Source organism: Globicephala melas, chromosome 18 (genome assembly GCF_963455315.2).
Source record: "Globicephala melas chromosome 18, mGloMel1.2, whole genome shotgun sequence".
Classification (NCBI taxonomy): Eukaryota; Metazoa; Chordata; class Mammalia; order Artiodactyla; family Delphinidae; genus Globicephala; species Globicephala melas.
In genome coordinates, this window is record NC_083331.1 from 66999412 (window position 1) to 67021683 (window position 22272).

At 46.6% G+C, this 22272-nt stretch overlaps 1 protein-coding gene across 1 annotated transcript in view; it reads left to right on the top strand.

Annotated features, from left to right (window-relative positions):
- Positions 1 to 22272, top strand: part of FARP1 (FERM, ARH/RhoGEF and pleckstrin domain protein 1) — a 290467-nt gene that overhangs the window by 210606 nt on the left and 57589 nt on the right. The window contains exons 6-13 of the mRNA XM_030856865.3: positions 5578 to 5675; positions 10272 to 10386; positions 11251 to 11398; positions 14035 to 14130; positions 15559 to 15722; positions 16424 to 16492; positions 18790 to 18865; positions 19979 to 20228. Of these exons, the coding sequence (XP_030712725.2) occupies positions 5578 to 5675; positions 10272 to 10386; positions 11251 to 11398; positions 14035 to 14130; positions 15559 to 15722; positions 16424 to 16492; positions 18790 to 18865; positions 19979 to 20228 (1016 nt within the window). The remainder of the gene's footprint in view (positions 1 to 5577; positions 5676 to 10271; positions 10387 to 11250; positions 11399 to 14034; positions 14131 to 15558; positions 15723 to 16423; positions 16493 to 18789; positions 18866 to 19978; positions 20229 to 22272) is intronic.

Genomic DNA, 22272 nt, shown 5'->3' on the forward strand with positions numbered 1-22272 from the left:
AGAGGAAGGCAAAGACTCTTCCCATGGCTTCGCAGTGTTCTGAATGAGTCACCGTTGATAGTTTACCTCCACTTTCACCCCTCGAATGAAGCAGCTAAGTGGCCAGGAGCTGCAGAGGCCGTCAGCCTTCTGGGAACCACATGCCTCGGCTAGGGCGCTTCCCGTGGAGAAGGGGCAGCTGGGGCCGCCACCTGAGTTCCAAGCTGCCGACACCAGTAGCATCTTCGTGCCGTGTCCTTATCGGGGCTGCCGTGTCTCAGCTTCCGGGGCTGGTTTTCCCGTTGTTGAAAGTATGTTGCTCGAAGCTCAGAATATTGAAATGAATCTGAAGGCCAGTCCAGCCGTTGGTCAGCAGCGTGCCTTTTCCTCCCGCGTTTCACTGGGCCGTCATCCTGCTTAGGAAGTCGGCGGCGTGAAGTACCACTGCCCCCCAACCCCAGTCCTGTCTCCCCATTCTACTTTGCAATGAGTTTTGCACCTTTTCAGTTTTTGTGAATCATCATCTCTAGAGATGTGTGATTTTCTACCATTCTGGTCCTCGTTATAAAATTCCAGACAGCTGTGAGCGTCACGCCGTGTGTGTGCGCCTGGTATTTTGCCAGCTGTTCCGACCGATCTGATCAATTCCTCAAGTGACACAAGCTCAGCTTGGACGTAGCAGGTTTGGGGGTTTGTTGTCGCTGTTTTCTGGCTCCCAGTGTTAACTGACATTTTGGACATCTTTTCCGAGGAGAGAACTCCTTTGGCTCTGGGGTGATAAAATTGGTAGGAAGTTTAGAAGGTCCCCGTTGCTTTCCGCTTTGTCACAAGGTATGCCGGGAAGGCGACTTCCCAGATCCAAAGTGGTGTTCTCCCACACTCTCAAATTCCTATTCAAGCAGAAATTTAAGGATGGGACCATTGAGATGCCAGGCAGTTTTCTATGGCAGATGGTGAAGGAGGGAGCCTTTGGGAGAAGCCCTATATGGACACCACTTCATAGGCGAAGGAGGCGCAGACACGAGTGAGACAGACAGAAACGGGCCCGCAGTTCAGCGACTTTAAGGGACTGGAGCTGCAGCTGATTCTTCGGGCCTCCAGGAATAGCTTTCGGCTTCCCATTTATATAGATCGAAGATTAAATTGCACTTTGCTGTTAAACAAGAAGCTGAATTCCTTTCTATTTATTGAACTACCCTCTCACTGGAGCTCTTGTCCTACTGACACCAGGGCTCAGGCATCTAGAAGGAGAAAAGTACTGACTCCCAGATGCAAGTTTAAAACCGCTTGGGGGAGGGGTCTTTGGAAAAGAAGTTAGCAGGCTTGCTTCTGGCAGAGCTCAGAATCACTTGGCTGTGCTGGTGAGGTCAGACGTACTCCACTACTCTCCGAGCATCGCATCTGACGTGGGATCCAGTTTCTACTTGGCTGTGTTCTTAAAGGTGCAGGGGACCTATCAGAATTTGCTGTTCTGCGGGGCCTGCTGCAGTGTTGCCCTTTGGCTGCCAGAGACGTCGTACTGTACACTGAATAAGGAAAGAAAGACGAAGAGCTCCCGGGTGAAATAAATTGAAACAGGCGTGTTTAAACCATGGCATCAAGATGGGTGTGATTTCCTCCCCTGTGGTCCCTGGAAGTGACAGCCCTCTGATTGGCCCTGCTGCTGTCATCGCCTCCCTCCTCACATCCCATCCTTCCTCCAAGGAGCGTTGATTCCGTTTTGAGCCCTTCATGTGAATTTGATTGGAGCTGCTTCAGTTTAGAATGCAAAAGGTGCTGCGGAATTTCTAAAGTTAGCCCTGCAGCTAGCGTGCGGGACTTACAGCTGTCTTTACGAGAAGATGAGACGGTACCCAGGAAGGTCCTTCTCAGATTACAAGGGCCTTAGCACAAGTCAGCATAATCAGGGAGTGACAAAGTCTTCCTGCAGTTGGCAACGGGGCGCTCGTCCTCTGTCTAAATAGGTGAGCTCTCGGAACCCAGCGCCGTGTCGCCACCCACAGGAGACCCTCCCCAGAGGCCCCGAAGCCTGTCGCCATGACCCTGAGTCTGTCCCTGGACACAGCATCCTGTGTTTGAACTGGTAGCTGTTACCATATTTGGAACATCATGCTTTTAAAATATACGTTCTTCCTACTTAGGTAAAAACTAACCACACAGATAAGAATTAGAGCCTGTCGTTCTATGTGTCGGCTTCAAGAAACAATAACCACTGCCTAATCCAGAGATACGGTTTGTGCCACATCTTCCCATATAAACCTATGTGCTGATGTTGTGGTTACTTTATATGCTCTGCCATTCTCTACTTTGACTTTCCAAGGAGAGAGACAGAGACAGAGAGAGAAAAGAAAGTGAATGAATGAATGAATAAACATTACATTGGGGGGGTGGATAAAGGTCAGCTGTTGTCAACTAGTGGATCTGTGGGTGTTTTTTTGTTTTGTTTTTTTTCTGGTTACAGAATGCCTCTGTAGTTCTTTAGTTCTTAATCATGGAATTTCCTAAACGACTTAAAGGGGATTCATTTTTCTTTTATTTAAAAAAAAAATTGCTAACATATACTGAATGTTTTCATTCTGGTCACTATGCTTTCCATGTATTATCTCATTTAATTCTTAAGGCCACCTCTATGGTTAGTCGTGTTAAAAGCCCTTTCTTTGGGCTTCCCTGGTGGTGCAGTGGTTGAGAATCTGCCTGCTAATGCAGGGGACACGGGTTCGAGCTCTGGTCTGGGAGGATCCCACATGCCGCAGAGAAACTAGGCCCGTGAGCCACAACTACTGAGCCTGCGCGTCTGGAGCCTGTGCTCCGCAACAAGAGAGGCCGCGATAGTGAGAGGCCCACGCACCGCGATGAAGAGTGGCCCCCGCTTGCCACAACTAGAGAAAGCCCTCGCACAGAAACGAAGACCCAACACAGCAAAAATTAATTAATTAATAAACTCCTACCCGCAACATCTTCTTAAAAAAAAAAAAAGCCCTTTTTTTAAAAAACAAAAAGAACCCTTTGTTATTACAAAAGTAGCCAATGTACAGTGTAGAAAGTTAGAGTATACAGGTGAAGGAGACCAAGAAGATAAAAGCACTGTGTTCTTGCTGCCTAGAGCTGAGTGTTGTTAACACATCAGTGAGGGAGCCTTTCTGATTTTTCCTGTGCATATACATGTACTGTTCATCTCATCTGGTACCCTGGCCGTACTCAAATGTCCCCCTTTGTTCCCCAGATGTCATTTATATCTGCCCATCTAACGTGAAATTCACTGTAGGACCACATTCCATCTGGTTGTTATGCCCTTTGGACCTCTTAATCTAGCAGAGTCCCTTTTTTTTTTTCTCTTCGTGATACCATCTTGTTGAAGAAACTGAACCGGTCATACTATAAAATAGCCTACCCGGGACTTCCCTGGTGGCACAGTGGTTGAGAGTCCGCCTGCCGACGCAGGGGACACGGGTTCATGCCCCGGTCCGGGAAGATCCCACGTGCCACGGGGCGGCTGGGCCCGTGAGCCATAGCCGCTGAGCCTGCGTGTCCGGAGCCTGTGCTCCGCAGCGGGAGAGGCCGCAACAGTGAGAGGCCCGCGTACCTCAAAAAAAAAAAACAAAAAAAAAAGCTACCTGCTAAATTTGTCTGGTTGCCTCCTGTTTAGCTTATTCCTCTGTCTTCTGTATTTCCTGCCAACTAGACCTTAGTTCTAAGGGATACAAGTTGAACATTCTTGGCTAGAATCCCATCCTAAGTGATGTCGTGTGTTCCCTGTTTCATTAGCGATGCTGAGATTGATCACTGAGTTAAGGGTGGTGACATTCTGACCTTTCCATTGTGAAGGAAAGTCATATGACTTTGTATGCAAATGTCCAAACTCCTAAGTGGTTTTTATACTGATTAACAATCCTTGCCAAGTCAGTCATTTCTTTAGAGGTGTGGGATGAGGGTTTTATAATTATGTTATTTTTGCTGTGTTATTTGTCGGTGTTCTTCTGTAACGTAGAACTTTGCCCCGTCTACTTAGATTGTCTGTATATCCTGAAATACCCTTCCTGCTGGAGAGGCAGATTACATGCCCAAGTTTTTGCCTTGGGTTACCAGTTTCCTAAAAAAGAATTTCTTGAATAGACTCCTCAAATGGTGATACATTCTACTTTTTCTGCTTTCTATTTTTATGACTATTACAATGGACTCATAAAGTTTTATTAGTTCCATGTGTTTCAGTTCACTTTAATCATTCTTTATTGCTACTCAAGTTGTCACAACTTTGGCCAGTGGCCGCCCCTTCAAGGTTTTTTTTTTTTCCCCCTTTTAATATAACCCATTTATATTTGCAAGCTGCCTTGCTCTCTGGCATAACTAGATCTTCCAGGCTTGCTTTGTACCTTCCTCTGCCCCACACCTGGAACCTACCATTTCTGCAAGGTCCTACCTCTGTATCCTTCTCATGGGTAGTTGTGTGAGAGCCAGAATCTGGTTGCTAAGGGTTGCTGCCGAAGTCACGCTCCTTCTAGACAGTGGGCAAATCTAGCAAATATCTTTCTAAAAATCTGGGCTTCCCTGGTGGCGCAGTGGTTGAGAGTCCGCCTGCTGATGCAGGGGACGCGGGTTCGTGCCCCGGTCCGGGAAGATTCCATGTGCCGCGGAGCGGCTGCGCCCGTGAGCCATGGCCGCTGAGCCTGCGCGTCCGGAGCCTGTGCTCCGCAACGGGAGAGGCCATAACAGTGAGAGGCCCGCATACCGAAAGAAAAAAAAAATCTATGCGTTCATATTGATATTCTCAAATCGATTTTAACATCACACTGTTTTTACTTAATTTCTTTGATTTATACTTTTTTCTTCCACCAAACATGTTACTTGCTTTATTCTACTTCATAAAGAAAAGAATTTTTAAATAAATTGATTTTTAAAGATCTGGCAACTGAGGCTTGTGGAAGAAGCTGAGTGACTTATTACACCACAAAAAAAGACACTCTTGTGGGGCTTCCCTGGTGGCACAGTGGTTGGGAGTCCGCCTGCCGATGCAGAGGACGCGGGTTAGTGCCCCGGTCCGGGAAGATCCCACATGCCGCGGAGTGGCTAGGCCCTTGAGCCATGGCCGCTGAGCCTGCGCATCCGGAGCCTGTGCTCCCGAAAAAAAGACACTCTTGTGTTTCCAGTTCCATTGGCAAGGCTCTTCCTAACCATGATAGCCTACTGTTATTGTCTGAGCCATACAGCCATTTTTTTTAGTATATTTGACTGATCTGTGAAAAAATTTTAAATGTGTCTATACTCTGCAAAAATAGGGTGGTAAGTTATAGTCTTAATTACTTATGGCTGTATCTCTCCATATAAAATGAAATGCATTACTCATTGTGTGGAAAGATTGCAGCATATGTCTCCCGGTGCTTGAAGGGAGGTGTGAATAGTTACACTGCAGCCAGTAGCACCAGGAATTCATCCTTCCTGTGCAGACTTTCTTGTTCTTCGGCTTATATTTCTTTAGGTCCTCACTGTGTGGGCAAGTTGCCAGTGAGCAAAGTGAGGCTGACTTTGTTGCCAAACCTCCCCGCCCTCTTGCTTGACACCCATCTCTATGTGTCTGACGCCCGTCTCTCTTCGTATTCGCAGGTACCTGTTTGCTCTGCAGGTGAAGCAGGACCTGGCTCAAGGCAGGCTGACGTGTAGTGACACCAGCGCTGCCCTCTTGGTCTCACACATTGTGCAATGTAAGTTCCGTTGGTTTCCTTCAGAAATCATGTGGGAAATAACACAGTGATCTGCCTGGTGGGGAGAAAACTGACATCCACTGAAAGCAATAATGTCTTTGTCTTACACTGCTATTAGCATGAAACCCAAGGGGTGGAAAACAGTCCTCCTAACTTTGTGTATATGGACTCCCCCACCGAACGCTGACCCGGGAATTTTGTGTTCTGGTGTTTGTCTCCTCTTTCTAAGGACTACGCGTTTGTTGAAAACTCAGTTGACTCAAAGGAGAAGCTTGGATACACGGTGGCAAAGTAGACTAAACTCGTTCTGTCCTGTTCTTGCATTTAATATTCATCATCGAATATGGCCCATTAGCCTTCAGACATAAAACTGTCAAAGATTTCCCTTCTTGTATTCTGCTCGAGAGTTCAGTAAACCAAGACACATGAAACTGGACGGAACCCAAGTGATGCTTGAAGCTACATCTTTTAACTTTCTTCCTCTAGACAAAGGATAAGTTAGATTGTGCTCATTCGAAGGCTTCCTGACGACTCACCTGGGCATTTTTTTTGTCTTGGTCAAGGCAGAAGTTACTTGAAATGGAATATACACATTATGTTTCAGGAAGGAAATTATGTATATAGACGAAGGTCAACATCTAAAAGCACTAGTATAAAAAAAATTGTGCTAGCATATCATTCTGAAATTTCCATTGTATACAGAGTAGTCCCATATAATCAGCCCCGTCCTGTCCAGATAACTGCCCAGTTAACAAGCTTTCCACAGGTTTGTAGGAAGGGTCACTCCCAGTAGTCAACAAATTACCTTAGTCCAAAATGATGAGGTGTTTCTAGAGACCATGCTTATCTTCTTTTTTGTGCAATGCCATTGTTGAATATCTGCCAGACTTAGTAGATGGATGTTTTCTTATTCATTTGAAAACATGATGTGAGAAAGAAAAGACAGGCCGAAAAGAAAAAAGTAGGTAAACTTTGTAAACTTTACTATGTTCCAGCTCTGTGTATATTATCTCATTTAATTCTTATAACAACCCTGTGAGCTCAGTACTGTTATCCCCATTTTAAAATGAGGAAGCTCTGACACAGAAAGTTACATAACTTTTGTCTTTCCCGTGTTTGATCTTCTCTCTTCTTACAGTGACAGTGGACAGAGGAGGGCTTTGAATCAGGCAGACCTCGTTTCTGTTAGTTGGTTGTTCACCCTGGCAAGTTACTAACCCGCCAGCCTCTCTTTCCTTTGGAACAGGGGGATAATAGAATCTGTTTCATAACAGATGAAATGATAGCATCAATATTCAGCATATGTTAGGTGTGCGATAAATATACCCTCCTTTCTTTATCCTCACTCACCTAGGGCCCTCCCTTTCCAAACAATGGGAAATTTCGACATAAAGCTTCCTTGCTGGAATAGCAACTTCAGCAAAGGTCTCTGACCCTGGGCCTTTGGTGAGAGAAGAGATTTAGTCGGCTATTCCTGATGCCATTCAGTCTTGTAGCCCCTTCCTCCTAAGGCCCTTCCTTTTTAAAGAAAGAGTGAATCTTCCTTTTTAAACATGCACACACGGGAAGTGGAGGGTCACGGGAATCCAGAAAACCATGTGCTTGGTCTGACGGACCCCTCACCCCCAGACACCAACAAGGGGCTCAAAATCCCCTGAGAATCTTGAGTTCTCCAAAGGAAATGAAATAGGTGGGTTCAGAAGTATCTCTGCTGTTTCTATACTCTGTGATGCGCAGTCGCGTGACACGCTGTTTCTATAATCTCATACTTAAAAAGCCCCATTTCTGTATTTTTAAGCATTCCTGTACCTTCTGTCATGGAAGGAGGAATTTCACAGAGTCCTCTGTGAATAGTGTGTTCATTTAAATTATTGGTAGTTATTGACGTCCTCAGTAAGGTAGGAGAGGTCAGCTCATCTCCCTCCTGCAGAAGCGATGTTAATGCTGATGGAAAATTATCTCTAGTGAGCTATATTTTCATCTCCTCTGTATCTATACACGCAATCTGATTTTTAAAAAAATTTTCCTCCCTTTCATTTGAATTCATGGAGTCATCTTTCACATAGTCTAATTGTTTTCGTTGGTTCCTCTGTTACTGGCCTTAGGTATCCCCTGTATATATTTCAGACTTTTAATACTCTCTAGTTGATTATGAATAGACCAAGTGGGACAAGCTGGTGAAGAGAAGAATCAAACACTCTTTGGACCTGACGTAACAGAGGAGGCATGGTGGGGCTAGATTTCTGCAGGTTGTGTGTGCGTCCATTCTGAGGATTGTACCTGGCAGAACAAGTTTGTGCAAACACATCCTCATGAGACTTCTCACAGAATTTGGGGGACGGGGTGGTGGTCTTCTTATTTTTTTTGCCAAGAGTACACTGCTAAGGAATTTAGTATATACATCAGCTAATACGACACCTTTAATTAAAAATAGTCATATCTTGCACATTACAGTGCTCAGACTCTCCAGACATAAGGGGGTGCCTACTTCCATGTTTCCAAGAAGAGAGCATGTGGGAGAAAGTGGATGTCACAGTCGTGTTGCCCTTGCATTTTGGGAGTTGAAAAGCAAGTGACTCCGAGGAAAAGACAGTTTAGGCATATTGACCCTGATGCCAGAGGAAAAACTGGAATTCTTAGCTCGTTCATATTGAATTATGGAAAAGGCTCTGTTATAAAATCCATATATGTTAAGAAACCCAAACTTAAAACTCGTAAGAAATTTAGGATTTAGGTGAGTCCCCTCTCCCTCCCACCATACGCAGTCCGTCTTCATTATTTGCAGATGTCATGTTTGCAAATTCACCCGCTCTCTGAAATTTATTTGTAAGCCCAGAATCAACTGTGAGTGCTTTCACGGTTACTCGCAGACATGCGCAAGAAGGTAAAAAATTGGAGTCGCCCCTCCCTCACCTCCCCAGTGGAGGTCGGAGGAGGTGATGCTCTGCCTCCTGGTTTCAGCTGTCATACTGGAAACAAGTGTCCTTTTTGTGATCTCTTTGGAGCCACGCTTTTTGCATTTCTGTGCTTTTCGTTGATTTCCCTGTTTTAAATGGCCCCCAAGCATCGTTGCTGAAGTGCTGTGTAGTGTTCCTAAGTGCAGGAAGGTTTCGATGTGCCTCACGGAGAAAGTAAACACAGGTGTTTACGGGTGTAGATAAGCTGCTTTCAGACGTGCATTACAGTGCTGTTGGCCCTGGGTCCAGCGTTAACGAATCAGCAGGGTACATAAAGTAGGATGTCTTTCAACAGAAAACAAGGTTAGCTGGTGAAAATGTTTCCAGAGTCTCGCGGGAACCTAACCCTGTATTTCCCCTGGGAATGATGGTTTAGTCTTCACTAATTCGACGTGCGTGGGGACTTGATACAACAGCACTACTGTGAAGAATGAGATGAACTGTGCTTGCTTGAGGCCAGATAGGAGGAAGTGCAGAAAAGACAGTGTCACCATCGCCGTGGCAAACCAGTGAGGAGGATGGCAGTATGGCCACTCCTGCCCAGTTTCCTGTGATGGAGGGTGGCAGCTTTACTCAGGGAAGGTGAAATTTGTTGACAAAGTGCAACTAGGAAATGATGTTATTGATTTGCCACGGCAGTGAGAAGCTAGTGGGTGACTGATTCTTCCAGTGGCCCAGCTGGTGCCAAGCAAATATTCTCAGTGGCTGTGATTTATAGCAACATAGAGGCCACATCCTGCATGATTACTGGGGTGCATTGCCCAAAGTGTGACAAGCTGCTTCACGTGACAGAGTGAAAATTAGGCTTCATGGCAACGGTTTACTTACTTTTATTATAAACAGTTGGACTCTGGTCGTTTTATTAAGCTTGTTACACAGACTATATGATAAAGGCATGCTGCTACATCTGTATTAAATTGCTGTAAACTGAGCTGGAGCTAGTGTTAAGGTACAATTATTAATTTAAAGCGCTATCCTTTAGTTTTCCAGATTAGAGCAATTTGGGGACTTGAGAAAATTATGCATCCACTTCCTTGTAGACTAAAAATTTGTGAGAATTTGCGATCTGATCTGTCATTTCTGACAACACAACTACACAAAATTTAAGACACTTGAATTTATGTTTACCAAATTAGATTATGTACGTTTACCCCTAGTTATAATCGTCTTTACATGATAAAGCATTTGGGATTTGCACTAGTAATTGCTATACGTGTGTCTCCAAAGTTGATTTTGTCAAGCCCTGAAATTCTGGGGCTTATTTAGAAGTTAGAAGGCCTTCATCCACGTAACTGGAATGTACTGCCTGAAGTAGACGTGAACCCCTAGTTGGGGTGGGGAGGAGAGAGACAAACCAGGAACACGGATGGCTAGAGATGGATGATTCTGAAGTTTTCTTTCCAACTGGTAGAGATGAGAAAAAGCGAAATTGTCGTCTTACGTTGGCACGGTTGTTAAATATGCCCTTCCAGCCACCGCTTCTCACATCTAGCCCTTAGGATACCTACCGGCTGGGATTGCCTTGTGTCGTCTGCTAGTTTTTCTGGTTTGCTACTTGGGGAACAGTCCACTGGGAGTACAACAAATTGTGAAGTATTAATCATATGTGGCTGGTTTTTCTTTCTCTCTTTCTCTGTAGCTGAGATTGGGGATTTTGATGAAGCATCGGACAGAGAGCATTTAGCAAAAAATAAGTACATACCTCAGCAAGATGCACTAGAAGACAAAATTGTGGAATTTCACCATAACCACATGTAAGTCTCCTTCGTTGCTTCCTACTTGCTTTGAGCTCTTTCTCTCTGTCCTTCGACATACGTGGATACACACACACACACACACACACACACACACACACACACGTGACTTATTGGGAGGAAATGTACAAAGGGTGAGGGAGGAGAGCACAGAGGCTCAGTGAGTGTTGTTTCTTATCCTGGACTATTGGTAACACAGGTTACCCACTCAAGACCAGACCTCTGGGCTCCTTGCTTGCTTTCCTGTGAGACCAGAGTAACACTGGAATTTAGGACACCCCGTGCTTTGGAGTAAAAGGAAGAGTATAAGACCAAGTAGCAGGAAATCAGGAAGAGGACATGATAACTAGGGACAGTATAAGAATATTGTGAAAATGGAGAACCTTTGTGCCATGTCCATTCTGGTTTTCTGTTTTGATCAATAAAATATTTTCAAAGCCTTCTCTGCTCCTTTTGTTTTCGTTGTTGTCTTTCAAGGAAGGCACTTGAGTCTTGGTGATAGTGGCCTTGACAGTGTTGAACTTTGCAAGTTTAGGGCTATTGTAAGTGACTGGAAACTTGTTTCAACATGGTCGTGTTTTGCTTTTATATGACCTTAAAGGAAACTCTTTGAGATTCCAAAAAACTGGCCGAGTTTGAGATAGACTTTTGGGGGTTTTGTGTTACACAAGCAATAGAGCTTTTGTTCCAGTTGCTCAACTTCGGATTATAATGAATGGGAGGCCGGGTGTCATCCGATCGGGTAGCCCCATTGTTGGTGATGAAATGCCTTTTTCTTTCCGAAGAGAAGATGCTTAATCTTGAATTCATAGACACGGAGAATTCAAATCTCCTGGCCTTTCTCCTGAATTTTTGTTTTGTCAGTGGACAAACACCCGCAGAATCGGATTTCCAGCTCCTGGAGATTGCCCGCAGGCTGGAGATGTACGGCGTCCGATTGCACCCAGCTAAGGACCGGGAAGGCACTAAGATCAACCTGGCTGTGGCCAACACGGGGATTCTAGTGTTTCAGGTAAGAGCGTTTAGAACCAGCTCGGTTCCCTTGGTGTTGCAGAGATAAGAGTTGGCCCTTCAACTCTGATTCCAAGTTGGGTGGTCCAGGCTAAGACCTCTGAGAGTTATTTTTAGGTGAACAGGGAAAAACAAACCTCATCTCAGGGTTTCCTGTTTCTGTCCGGACCCTCAGACTTGCAGATTTCATTTCCTTTGCTTTGCTCTGGTTGGGGAATCCAAGACTGCAGGTTTGTTTGCAGGTATTGACTTTGTAGGATCATAGAAATCCCTATCTCTCTGTTGACCTAACTTTGAACATAGTATAATGGAATCAAGATTTCAGATCCCCAATATAAACACCTTTTTCACACTTGCCCATGATAGTCATCTGATTTTTTTAACCTAATTTGGGTTTTTTTTTTTTAACCTGATTTGGGTTTTACCTAAGTTAGCTTGTTTGTGGTTTCACATTTACCTAACTTAGAAGATGTAGCAGTTTTACAAATTCACAGAAGCTATGTCCGTGTCCTGCTGTAATTTTGCAGCTACGCACATACTGCTCCTGGACCCTTACCTGTGTCTTACATGAGGACATAGCACTCTGCGCTCTGAAGCGTGTGCACCCTTGATCACGCTGCCGCTGTACCGCCATTGATTGAGGCATCTCTTTTTCTTGACAATTTCATTGAAGTATCACTGACATGCAATTAAGTGCACACATGTAAAGCATGCTGTTCTTAAATACGTATAAGTTCTTAAATATGTATATCCTGTGAAACCGTCAGTGAAATCAAGACAGTGAACATATTCATCACCCCAAAGGTTTCCTCAAGACTTCTTTCTTTTTTTGTATTGAAGTCGTTGGTTCACAATATAATATTAGTTTCAGGTACATGACATAGTGATTGAATAGTTTATAGGTTATACTCCATTTAAAGTTGTTATAAAATATTGCCTAGTAATAAACTATAATGGAAAAGAATTTTTTAAAGACTATAGATGTTTACATATATATATATAATATATATAACAGAATCATTTTGCTGTACACCTGAAACTTACCCAGTATTGTAAATCAACTATACTTCAATTAAAAAAAAATGATACCTAATTTAAAAAAGAATATGTATATATATATATATATATGTGTATATATATATATATATATATATAGCCTAGATTCCCTGTGCTGTACAATATATCCCTCAAGGCTTTCTCTTTTAAACAAAAGTGCTTTGGTTTCAAAGGGGTATGAAGAAAGCATCTGACCCTATTTCATCTCATGAAATAGGGTCAGGTTTCACCCAGTTTTGAAGGTGTAAATAGGTACATGACCTAAAACTCTTTTTTTGAGCTTTGCCAGATTGGGTTACATTTCCCCCTTCGTATTTTACCAAAGTAACCCCAGTGATTCTTTGCTCCTGTATCAGATGTTTATGACGGACAGTAATTACCAAAGGGTTCGTGTCCCGAGAGAAGTTGAAGTTGGGTTTCCTATGGGACACTAGGAAGTGACATTTTGTGAGCAGCGTGGTATTTGAGGAGGTGACTGTTCCTAATACCCACTGACCTGCAGAAATAACCTAGGCGTCCCTGATGAGAAAAACAACAGTGAAACAATGTGGTTGTCAGTCCTACCATTCCACTTCAAAGTTAAAACCCTTAAACATTTCTAAAGATCATAGTCGGGGGAAGAGGTGCCTCACAATTGAATTAATTTGCTTGGATTGTGTTTGAGACACTTGAAGTGTTGAGAATTGTTCCGTAATGTCATCATATACAAGGACTGTATCTTGAAGTTAATCTTCTTGCCTGTGCCTAATTGCTTCATTCTAACCAATTTAAACGAATGGTTCTGGTGTTCAAACGGGCTCGAGGAATTCTAATTTCAGTTGAGAGGACGGCACAGATAGGAGCTGGTATCTGGCGACTCCCCACTGTGTCTCCCCCACTCCCGCCTGGCGATCAAAGATGAGATGTGTGCGTCCCTCCCGGAGACTGTTCTCTGGCCTCAGAGACACACGGAGGGTGGGGTCTCCCCTCCCCGGCCCTGCTTGTGCTGTTGGAAGCAGAGCAGTGTGGACAGAGCAGGTGATCGCTAACCGCTGTGTTGCTTCTGTGGCTATAACAACAGCTGCTGGTTAAGGCACATGCCCGGGAATCTCATTCTGCTGCGGTGACCATGTGATTTCGAGCAAATTAAAATCCAGCCATGCTGCAGTTTCCACAGGTGTAGAATGAAGATAATAAATCCAGCTCCCTGGGTTCCGTGTAAGGCTTCACAAGATAAGGGCTGTAGAGGACTTGGGACAGTGCCTGGCGCTCGGCCCGTGATGGTCGCCAGTAGTTGTGGTGGTTGTCATGGTGTTTATTTTTATTTATCTTTCTCTGTATCAGCCCCTCGGCCAGCCTCTTCTCTCCCTGGAGGCAGACTTAATTTGAAGGCCAGATCATGTAATTAGTGAGAAACAATGATCCAGGAAGGGAATGGGGGTCATCCCTCAGTCGCAGAGCCCGGGAATTCTCCAGCAAGAGGCATTCTTAGGAGGGGGAGAACGTCAGCCCTCCTTTCAGCTCCCCGTGAGCAGAGCAAACCGACTTGCATGTTGCTTGTCATTCATTTCCCGGCTCACCGGCCGATACCTTTGTTCCCAGGGTTTTACGAAGATCAATGCCTTCAACTGGGCAAAGGTGCGGAAGCTGAGCTTCAAGAGGAAGCGCTTTCTCGTCAAGCTCCGCCCAGATGTGAACGTAAGTGCCTCTCGGAAAAGAGGGGGAGACCAGTGAGCCCCCTCGGGGCGGGGCAGGTCCCGCTAGGGCTCAGGTGGAACCCACGGCCGGCAGCTCTCCAGGTGTCTGCCAGTCTGTACTGTGTATCCAGACGCTCGGTCCCTCCGCAGCTGTCCTCAGCAGTGGACAGAGGGCACAGATGTGTGCCCAGGGAGGGGTCACTTCCCTGTGCACCTACGGGCCGCCCCCTCCTGTGCAGCTGCCGTGTCTCCAGCCTCGGCCACCTCGACAGCCCGGTCAGCATCCTGCCGTGCTCCAGGTCTGTCCCTCCCCACCCAGGGGCGGTCCTGCTGTAGTCCCCAGCCCATGACGGCGCACTCTCACGAGCTGACCCGGCCCCTCCCCTAGCACACTTCCCTCCCTCTAAAGATGTCGCTCACGTGGCGCCAGGTCAGAGAAGGAAGAAAGCGTCTTCTCCATCTGCCATAAAACTAGGGATGGATGGGCGCCAGGGTGCTGATGTCCCCAACCAGAACTGGACTGCTTTCTCCCACGGGGGTAAAAAAAGATTATAAACGGCAGTCTAGGTTTATAGTCATTTGGTTACATTATGGATGAAATAGGTTTTTATGGCCTGATTTGGGAAGCAGTCACCCACTGGAAGTTGTTTTCTACGAGAACACACGTTTTGAGTCCAGAAGACTGGGTACTGCAGCACGACTCGTCTGTAAGTTGAGGCTGCACTACCGAGAACTGTGAGATTCTCCCCAAATGGCTGGAACCGCTGAGAATGTTAAGGGCTGTGGTAACATGTGTTTATATAATACGGTCACTTAAATTGAGAACATTCAGTCTGGAAGTAGAAAATTACCGTATCCCCTTTCCCAAATCAAAGGACATGAATTTTTCAGCCTTGGGTGATACTTCAGTGCTCCAGAAAAAATGTTCATTTCCTGTATGGTCCCTGGGGCCACCTGGAGGCTGAGCCATATGCTTTTTGATGGAGAAAACGCTTAAGCACAATATTCAAAGTTGGCATGAACCATGGGGGAGAAAACAGAAGGAAGAAATGTGTTTCAGTTATTTTAAGGGGGCAGAAGAGGCATTTCAGTGCTTGGATATTTTTTCACGAAGGGAATGGAAGCCAAGTAAACAGCATTTGTTTATGATTTCTGTCAGAGGGAATGTTGTAACTTCTGCTGAGTATCCCCATTTTCTGTGTGTTCCTCTAAGGAATTAAGTGGGGAAGAAAATGGTTGAACGATGATGACTGTATTTCGTCATGAGGAACAAATGTGTTTTACTAAATAGGTGGATTTATGGTCATGCTATAATAAAATACACAATTGAAATTTTACTGGACAAATTTGTTTTCTGCCCCCTTTCCCGTACTGTAACTGAACGTCTCTGGGTAATGGAAAAAACCAAAGTGTTATTTTCTCTTTCTAGAGCTCATACCAGGATACCTTGGAATTCCTAATGGCCAGTCGGGACTTCTGCAAATCCTTCTGGAAAATCTGTGTTGAACATCATGCCTTTTTTAGACTTTTTGAAGAGCCCAAACCGAAGCCAAAGCCTGTTCTGTTTAGCCGAGGGTCATCGTTTCGGTTCAGGTAAGGATTCTGCTTCACATCTCTCCGTCTGCCATGTGGTCATTTTCCCCAAGACTTTCCTCGGGAAAGCTGGCTTGCAAGAGCTTTGGCTGATGGCATGTTTGCCGGGTCATCGCAAAAGGCTCCTGGCAGCCCCTTGCTGTGTTCGGTTTGAACGTTAGGTAGCCACTAGGCAGTCTCCCCAGCCACAGACAATGCCTAGAGGAACTCTTCTAATTCAGAAAGGATTTCCTTTCTCTGTAGAAGCAAAAGCACCTTGTTAACACCTGCTGTAGCTTCACCGAATGCTCTGTAGACCTGCCCATCACTGGTTCAATTTCTCACTCATTCTTTCAACCAGTCTTCGAGTGTCTACTGCATGTCAGATTCTGCTCTAGGTGTTGGGGGTACACTGTGAACAGAGCTATCCCTGCCTTCATGAAGTGTACAGGCTCTTGGGATGGTTGCTTAATAATCAAACACAGAATCGTTAAGTTGTTGAGTTCACTGAACTTTTTCTGTCGTGTGTAAGGGAAATATCAGGAGACAGAATGGACGCAAAAGCACAGTTTCTCTTGGGACTGCCTTCATCCCGGGCTAGCCGAGAAAACTCCCGCGTCTCCCAGCTGTGGGAGGGAGGCAGGATGGTGGAGGGCTGTGCTGAGTGTGAAATGAGAACGCCTTGCTGTCTTCTCCGCCCCCTCTCGTGGTCTTCATTTTAGTGGCCGGACTCAGAAGCAGGTTCTCGACTATGTGAAAGAAGGAGGACATAAGAAGGTGCAGTTTGAAAGGTAAGAGAAACGTCAGTGCCACTTGCGGTTTGAGAGGAGTCGTTCTCTGCAGGCAGTGGTGCTCTAAGCGGCTAAGCATCGCTCCCCCCAGGCCCGGTGAGCTAGAGAATCGCTGCCGCCCGGTCAGTCTCGGCCGGTTCAGTGTTAGGAACAGCTGAGGCCCGGGGGACACTGAACTCCAGGGTGAAAGGAAGCCAGCAGAGGGCAGGGATGCAAGAGGAACGCGAGCTGACAGAGGGGGTAAAGCGCTGTAAAAACCTACTCACCGGTGAGTCCTTAAATATTTGGGGATTTGAATTGGAAGTATTTCTATACACTTTTTTTTTTTAATTGGAAAAATTGCAAACCCTTTTCTTTAGTTTTTTTTTTAAATTAATTTTTATTGGAGTGTAGTTGATTTACAATGTTGTGTTAGTTTCAGGTGCACAGCAAAGTGAATCAGTTATACACATATCCACTCTTTTTAGATTCTATTCCCGTATAGGTCATTACAGAGTACTGAGGAGAGTTCTCTAAACTCTTAAATTCAGTAACGTTTGATTGAAGAGAAACAGGATTTATTGCTGTTGTTAGCAAATGCTGATAGCTCTTATTGTATGCCAGGCACTGTTCCAAGCCCTTTAGACATAGGAACTCATGGAGTCTTCATACCTGCTCTGTGAGGTCCGTGCTATTTTATTTCCTTTTTAAAGATGGAGACATGGCAGCTCAGAGATGTTGAGTAACTCGCCCAGGTCTCAGAGCTGGTAAGTGGGCCCTGGTCATCCAACTCCAGAGCTCACTGCCCTTCAGCACTGCTCTGCCCAGAGGGACTAAAAGAAAAGGGTACAGGGGTGAAGGGATGGTGCGCCAATGACTGTTCAGTTGCAAGTGTTTGTTTTAATGGTTTTCTTTTTTCAGTTTAACACATTTAAAAATTACAATAAAGCACAGAGGATACAGCAAACACCCGTGTTCATAGTACTTAGAATTAACTAGTCACATTTTAACTTTGGTTTCTAGGATTTTATTTCTTCTTCCCTTATTTGCAGCTATTGTGGTTACAGATGTAGTGAAAACCCCCTTTAACCAACAGCCTTCGTTACTTCCCTCCTTCCCTCCCCAGAGGCAACAACTACCTAATTCCTGTTACTTCTATTAGAAATATTCATGCACCCAAAAAGAACAGGCAGAACTGCTCTGGGGGTGTCCTTTTTCATTTATATAATCAGTATTACATTGTACGTAATCATGCGTCTTGCTTTTTAAAGCTGCCCTGATTTTGAGATCTATCTTAAGCGTTTTATGGTATTGTGAAAGTGTTACCTTTCAGGTGTCTGATTCCCTGTTGAGAAACGTTCAGGTTGTTTGGTGTTTTGTTTTGCTTTTGCTGAAGCAAATGTGCTGCCTTGACCATCCTTGTATATCTCTCCTGACGGAGGTCTGGGGTCGTTTTTCCCTCCCTGTACATAGAAATGTAATGTTCAGAAGGTTATCTGTATGCTTATCTAGATGTAGCGAAGCAAACCCCATCATTTTCCCGGACAATCCACGATTAATCTTTTGGGGATCGTATAAGAAGGGGTCTGCCTCTCTCTGACTCAGAATGTGCGTGCTCAGGAGCCTTGGTGTGTTATTTTGGAGTATTTTAAAGAAAAGCTGGATGGACATTGGAATTTAATCTCTATATTTATGTGGTTTCATGTGTTTGAGTACCTGAAAAGTTTCTCATGCTTGTCCCCTGGGAAGCTGGGGACCGACACACTAAGGGAAGGAAAAGATTAAAGGGAAGATGTTGGTGGCATTAAAAACCAGTTTCTTCTACTGTGGAGTCTATAAATTCATTCCTGGGGCAGGGCCTTTTCTCTGAACTGAGTGCTGTGAAGGAGTGGCTCATTAGTGGCAGAAGCCTCTGTTGTAGAACTGATCTAGAAAATCATTACCCGGAACACACCAATCGATTTCGTATTGTTAGGCCAGGGCTTGCAATCAGAGCGTGCTCGGGCCCAGCCGGCTTCTCCCTCCCAATGACGTTTCCCGTAACTAGAGAGTTAGCGTTCAGTGGTAGTACTCCCGACCGGCTGGACCACTGCAGTGGGAGCTGGGAATGCTGAGAACGTTTTCAAGGCTGAAGCAACCCCCGAATCCTACGAGTGATACAGAAAGGGTGACTGGGTCTGTCTCCAGGGAGCATTTATCCAGACTCCTTCGGGTGCCTTCACTACTGGGGAATGCCTCATGCCGTTATTTTTCATGTGAAACCAATGGAAAAAAACCCAATTCACCTAACTTTAGTTCTCTCGTGTGATTTCTCCCAGGAAACACAGCAAGATTCACTCCATCAGAAGCCTTGCTACGCAGCCTGCAGAGCCGAACTCAGAAGTGCCAAAACAAGTCAGTGATGGTGATAGTCACTCTTATAGCTGTTTTCCACCAGACGTCCTCTGCTGGGGACTGGCTTTCCTAGTCTGCTTTGTTGTTCTTCATCCTTCCATTTCGGGGTGTTTTCTGGAGGAGGCTCTAGCTGTGTGCCCTGGCTCTGACCAGACACGGGCTCTGTGCTTCTCGCCCTGGCCCGTATCCTTTCCCCTTCTCCCTCCCATGCCCTGGCCCCAGGGAAGTTTGCTCTATTGGCCTGAACTCAGCTTAGGGCTGGAACCATCCAGGGCCAGAGCTGAGCCCACCCTCCAGCTAAACGGCTGCGCTTGTGTGAAGAGATCGGGATTTAGCTCGGGGGTGACGGGTGTAGCTCCCCTCGGCTGCCAAGGTCAGAACCTTGCGCTGGCGCAGGACCGGACGGTGCGTTCCCAGGGCTCGTGTTACAGAGCGGCGACCACAGCTGGCAGCGAGACACAGCACCGCTCTCGCTCTGAGGGTGGCCAGGGCTCGTTTTCCCTGGAGTTGGTCTCTGGATGAGCTCTCAGGGTTTTCTCTACAAGAGAATGAGAACTTTGTTGGGAAAGAACATGAAGGCAGTCTCCCTGTGCGAATCCAGAGAGCCTGTAAGCTGCCCGTCCTGCCCTTAGGCATCGAAACAAAGACGTTTTTGTCATTTGTCTGAAATCCGTGTCAGCTCGCCTTTGGAGGTCCACGGTGCCTTTCCTCCTCCGCCTGCCCCCACCCCCTCAGGAAGTCAGTCCCCTGTGGGCCGGAAGGACCATCTTCTTCCATAGAAACTTGGGACGCCCAAGAGGAGACTGCCGGTCCCGGAAAGCAGAGGCACTGCCTCACCTGTGCTGCCGGGGACCCCGCGCTGTCGGCTTCCACACCCTGAGAAAACGTTCTGGATGCTGACCAGACAGCCTCAGGAGTGCCCGATTCCTGACAGGGTGCTTTGTTCTAACACCGGGGAGGGCAGGCCTTCTTTGGCGATCCTTGGCCACTCGATGCTTCAGGAGATGCCGTTAGGTTGGACTCCGCGTCTCTGTCTCTTCCAGCCGTGGTGTAACCTCTCCCTTTTCTCTTTGTCTCCCTCCCCCTTCTCTCGCGCACCCCCGCCCCACCCAGGCTCAGCAGAGCGCCAGCCTTACCTTCGGAGAAGGTGCCGCATCCCCGGGCGGCCAGAGCTGCCAGCCGGGAAGGGACCCGCCCGCTTCGGCCGATGAGCGCGGGCCACAGCGCAACCCCACTCCGCAGAGGAGCCCGGCGGGGAGCACGAAGGCAGACGGGGCTGGCAGGGCGGAGACGGAGGAAGAGGAGGAGGTCGCTAAGGACAGGACCCAGCAGAGTAGACCTCGGCCCCCGCAGCCAAGCACAGGTCCAGCATCCAGGGCTGCCCAAGGCAGCAACACTTCCATTCCTTTCATTGACTGCAGTGACGTAGACAGTGAATACGACCTCCTCAGGGAACAAGCGTCCCGGTCACGGTCCCAAACAAATGACAACTATGAGGGTGATTTGACCAGTGGTGTTTATCTGCTGTCCAGGGATGAGAGGCAAATAGAGGCTAGGCGCAGGGCTTCCCTTCACTCTGCGAAGTCCTCCCGGCCTCCTTCCAGAGAATTCCGCGATGATGATTCAGCAGACATCACCTTTGACATGAGTGGGAGCCCCAGACTCCCAAGACATAGCTCTCTGATAGATGAGATGTTCAGGGCCTCAGGCGGTCACAGTCCCCTGGCCACCCCCTTGTCTCCCAGCAGCGGAAGTTCAAGTCCAAGTATGAGTTGGGACAGGACCGGGTCCCAAGGCTATGTTTCCGAAAACGCACATGACTATAGAGAGAGAAGTGTGGGAGGAGATCCTCTCCCAAGCCAGGGTCCTCGTGATGAAGACGGTTCCCCCGTCTTACAAAGGCCCCACTTAAGGAATCTGAGATATAATAAGTCAGAGACAGATCCACTCATTCTTAGCCAGGTAGCATCAAGCCCGAAGGCAGGGGATAGGTTTGATGGCCATGGAAAGGGCGGCCCGGCCGGCCCGGCCGCTTCGGAAGGTAGGACGCTGGCTAATGGTACACCTCTCGTGGGTCCGACCTCGAGGATCCCCATGGCGCAGTCAGCGTGTGCCCCTGGCAAGGCAGCCCAGCTGGCACCCCTGCAAATAACCGAGGGCTCCACCAGCAGTGGGACTGAATCCAGTGATTCAGACTCTGAACTGGCCAGCCCCCTGAGCCAGCCCCTCGTGTTTGGTAACCCAGCTGTGCTGAGTTCCCCCTCCGGCGTGAGGAGAAAGAAGTCCTTGGGTGGCCTGCCTTTGAATGAGGACGGAGAGGAGTATGAGTGAGGAGACCAGAGGGCGGGTCTTCAAGGGCTGGAAACCTGGAGTTATGCGTCCAGGGTTTCCCTGGAGATGCTCTGTCCTAGTGGCTTGTTAATTTCTAATCGACCTTTGTTAGAGGAGGTTTTAGGGCAGGCACATGCTTGGGTAGGGCACGCCTGGCTTCTCAGATCTTTCAGAAGGACAGAGTTTCACACATCACGACAAGTTACCAAGAGCTTGTTTCTCTTTCTGGCTGAAGGCTAGGAAGACATCCTTTGTCATGAATCTGATCATGTGTATAGTGTACTGTATTTCCGTGGAAATTTTCTGTGTATCTTCAGTTGTGTACACAGATCACCCTCCCATCTGGTTGATTATTGGGACGAAAGTATCACTGAGATCCCAGGAAAGGTGTGGGTTTTACTTTGAACCCCTTCTCTAAAAGAAGGGCTGCTTTGCTGCGCCTCATAAAGCGAGGAATTGACAAAACTCAAGGCCAAAGGTCAGTCGGCTGCTAGTTGAAATGAAGTGTTGTTGAAATATTAGTTAATAAGACTAGGGAATATTTTAATTGGAAGCATTTGGGATGATTCTTTGCAGACTTCCTGTGAAATGATATAAATCTTCCTGAACTGGAATCGATATGAGATTGCTGGTTTGGTTTGGGTTTGCTTTCATGGGTCCAACGTTAGTTATGGTTGAAGAAGGTGTTGAAGAACCCTGGCCGTCAGAGCCTCTTGGTGAAACACAGAGATGCTGCTGAATAACGATGCAGGGTAGGTACTGTTGGCGCCAGGAGGTTAGCAAACTCAAGGTTTCGCCTCTGAGTAGTGCGCAGTACCGAGAAGGGCTGTTTCCCGGTCTCGTTGCCCTTGGTGGAGTTTTACGCACGTTCTTAACGCTCACACGCTCAGGAACAGTGTCTTCTGGCTGCTTCTCTGTGAAGAAAAAAGAAAGTAGAAGCAGTGAGAGGTTTGGTTTCTTTTTAAATCTTACCATCTACACCAGTGCCTTTCACCCAGCGTTTCTGCATTTCAGATGGAAAAGCCTGGTTGGAACTTGCATTGCTTCTCAGCCTTAGCTGCACTTTGGAATCACCT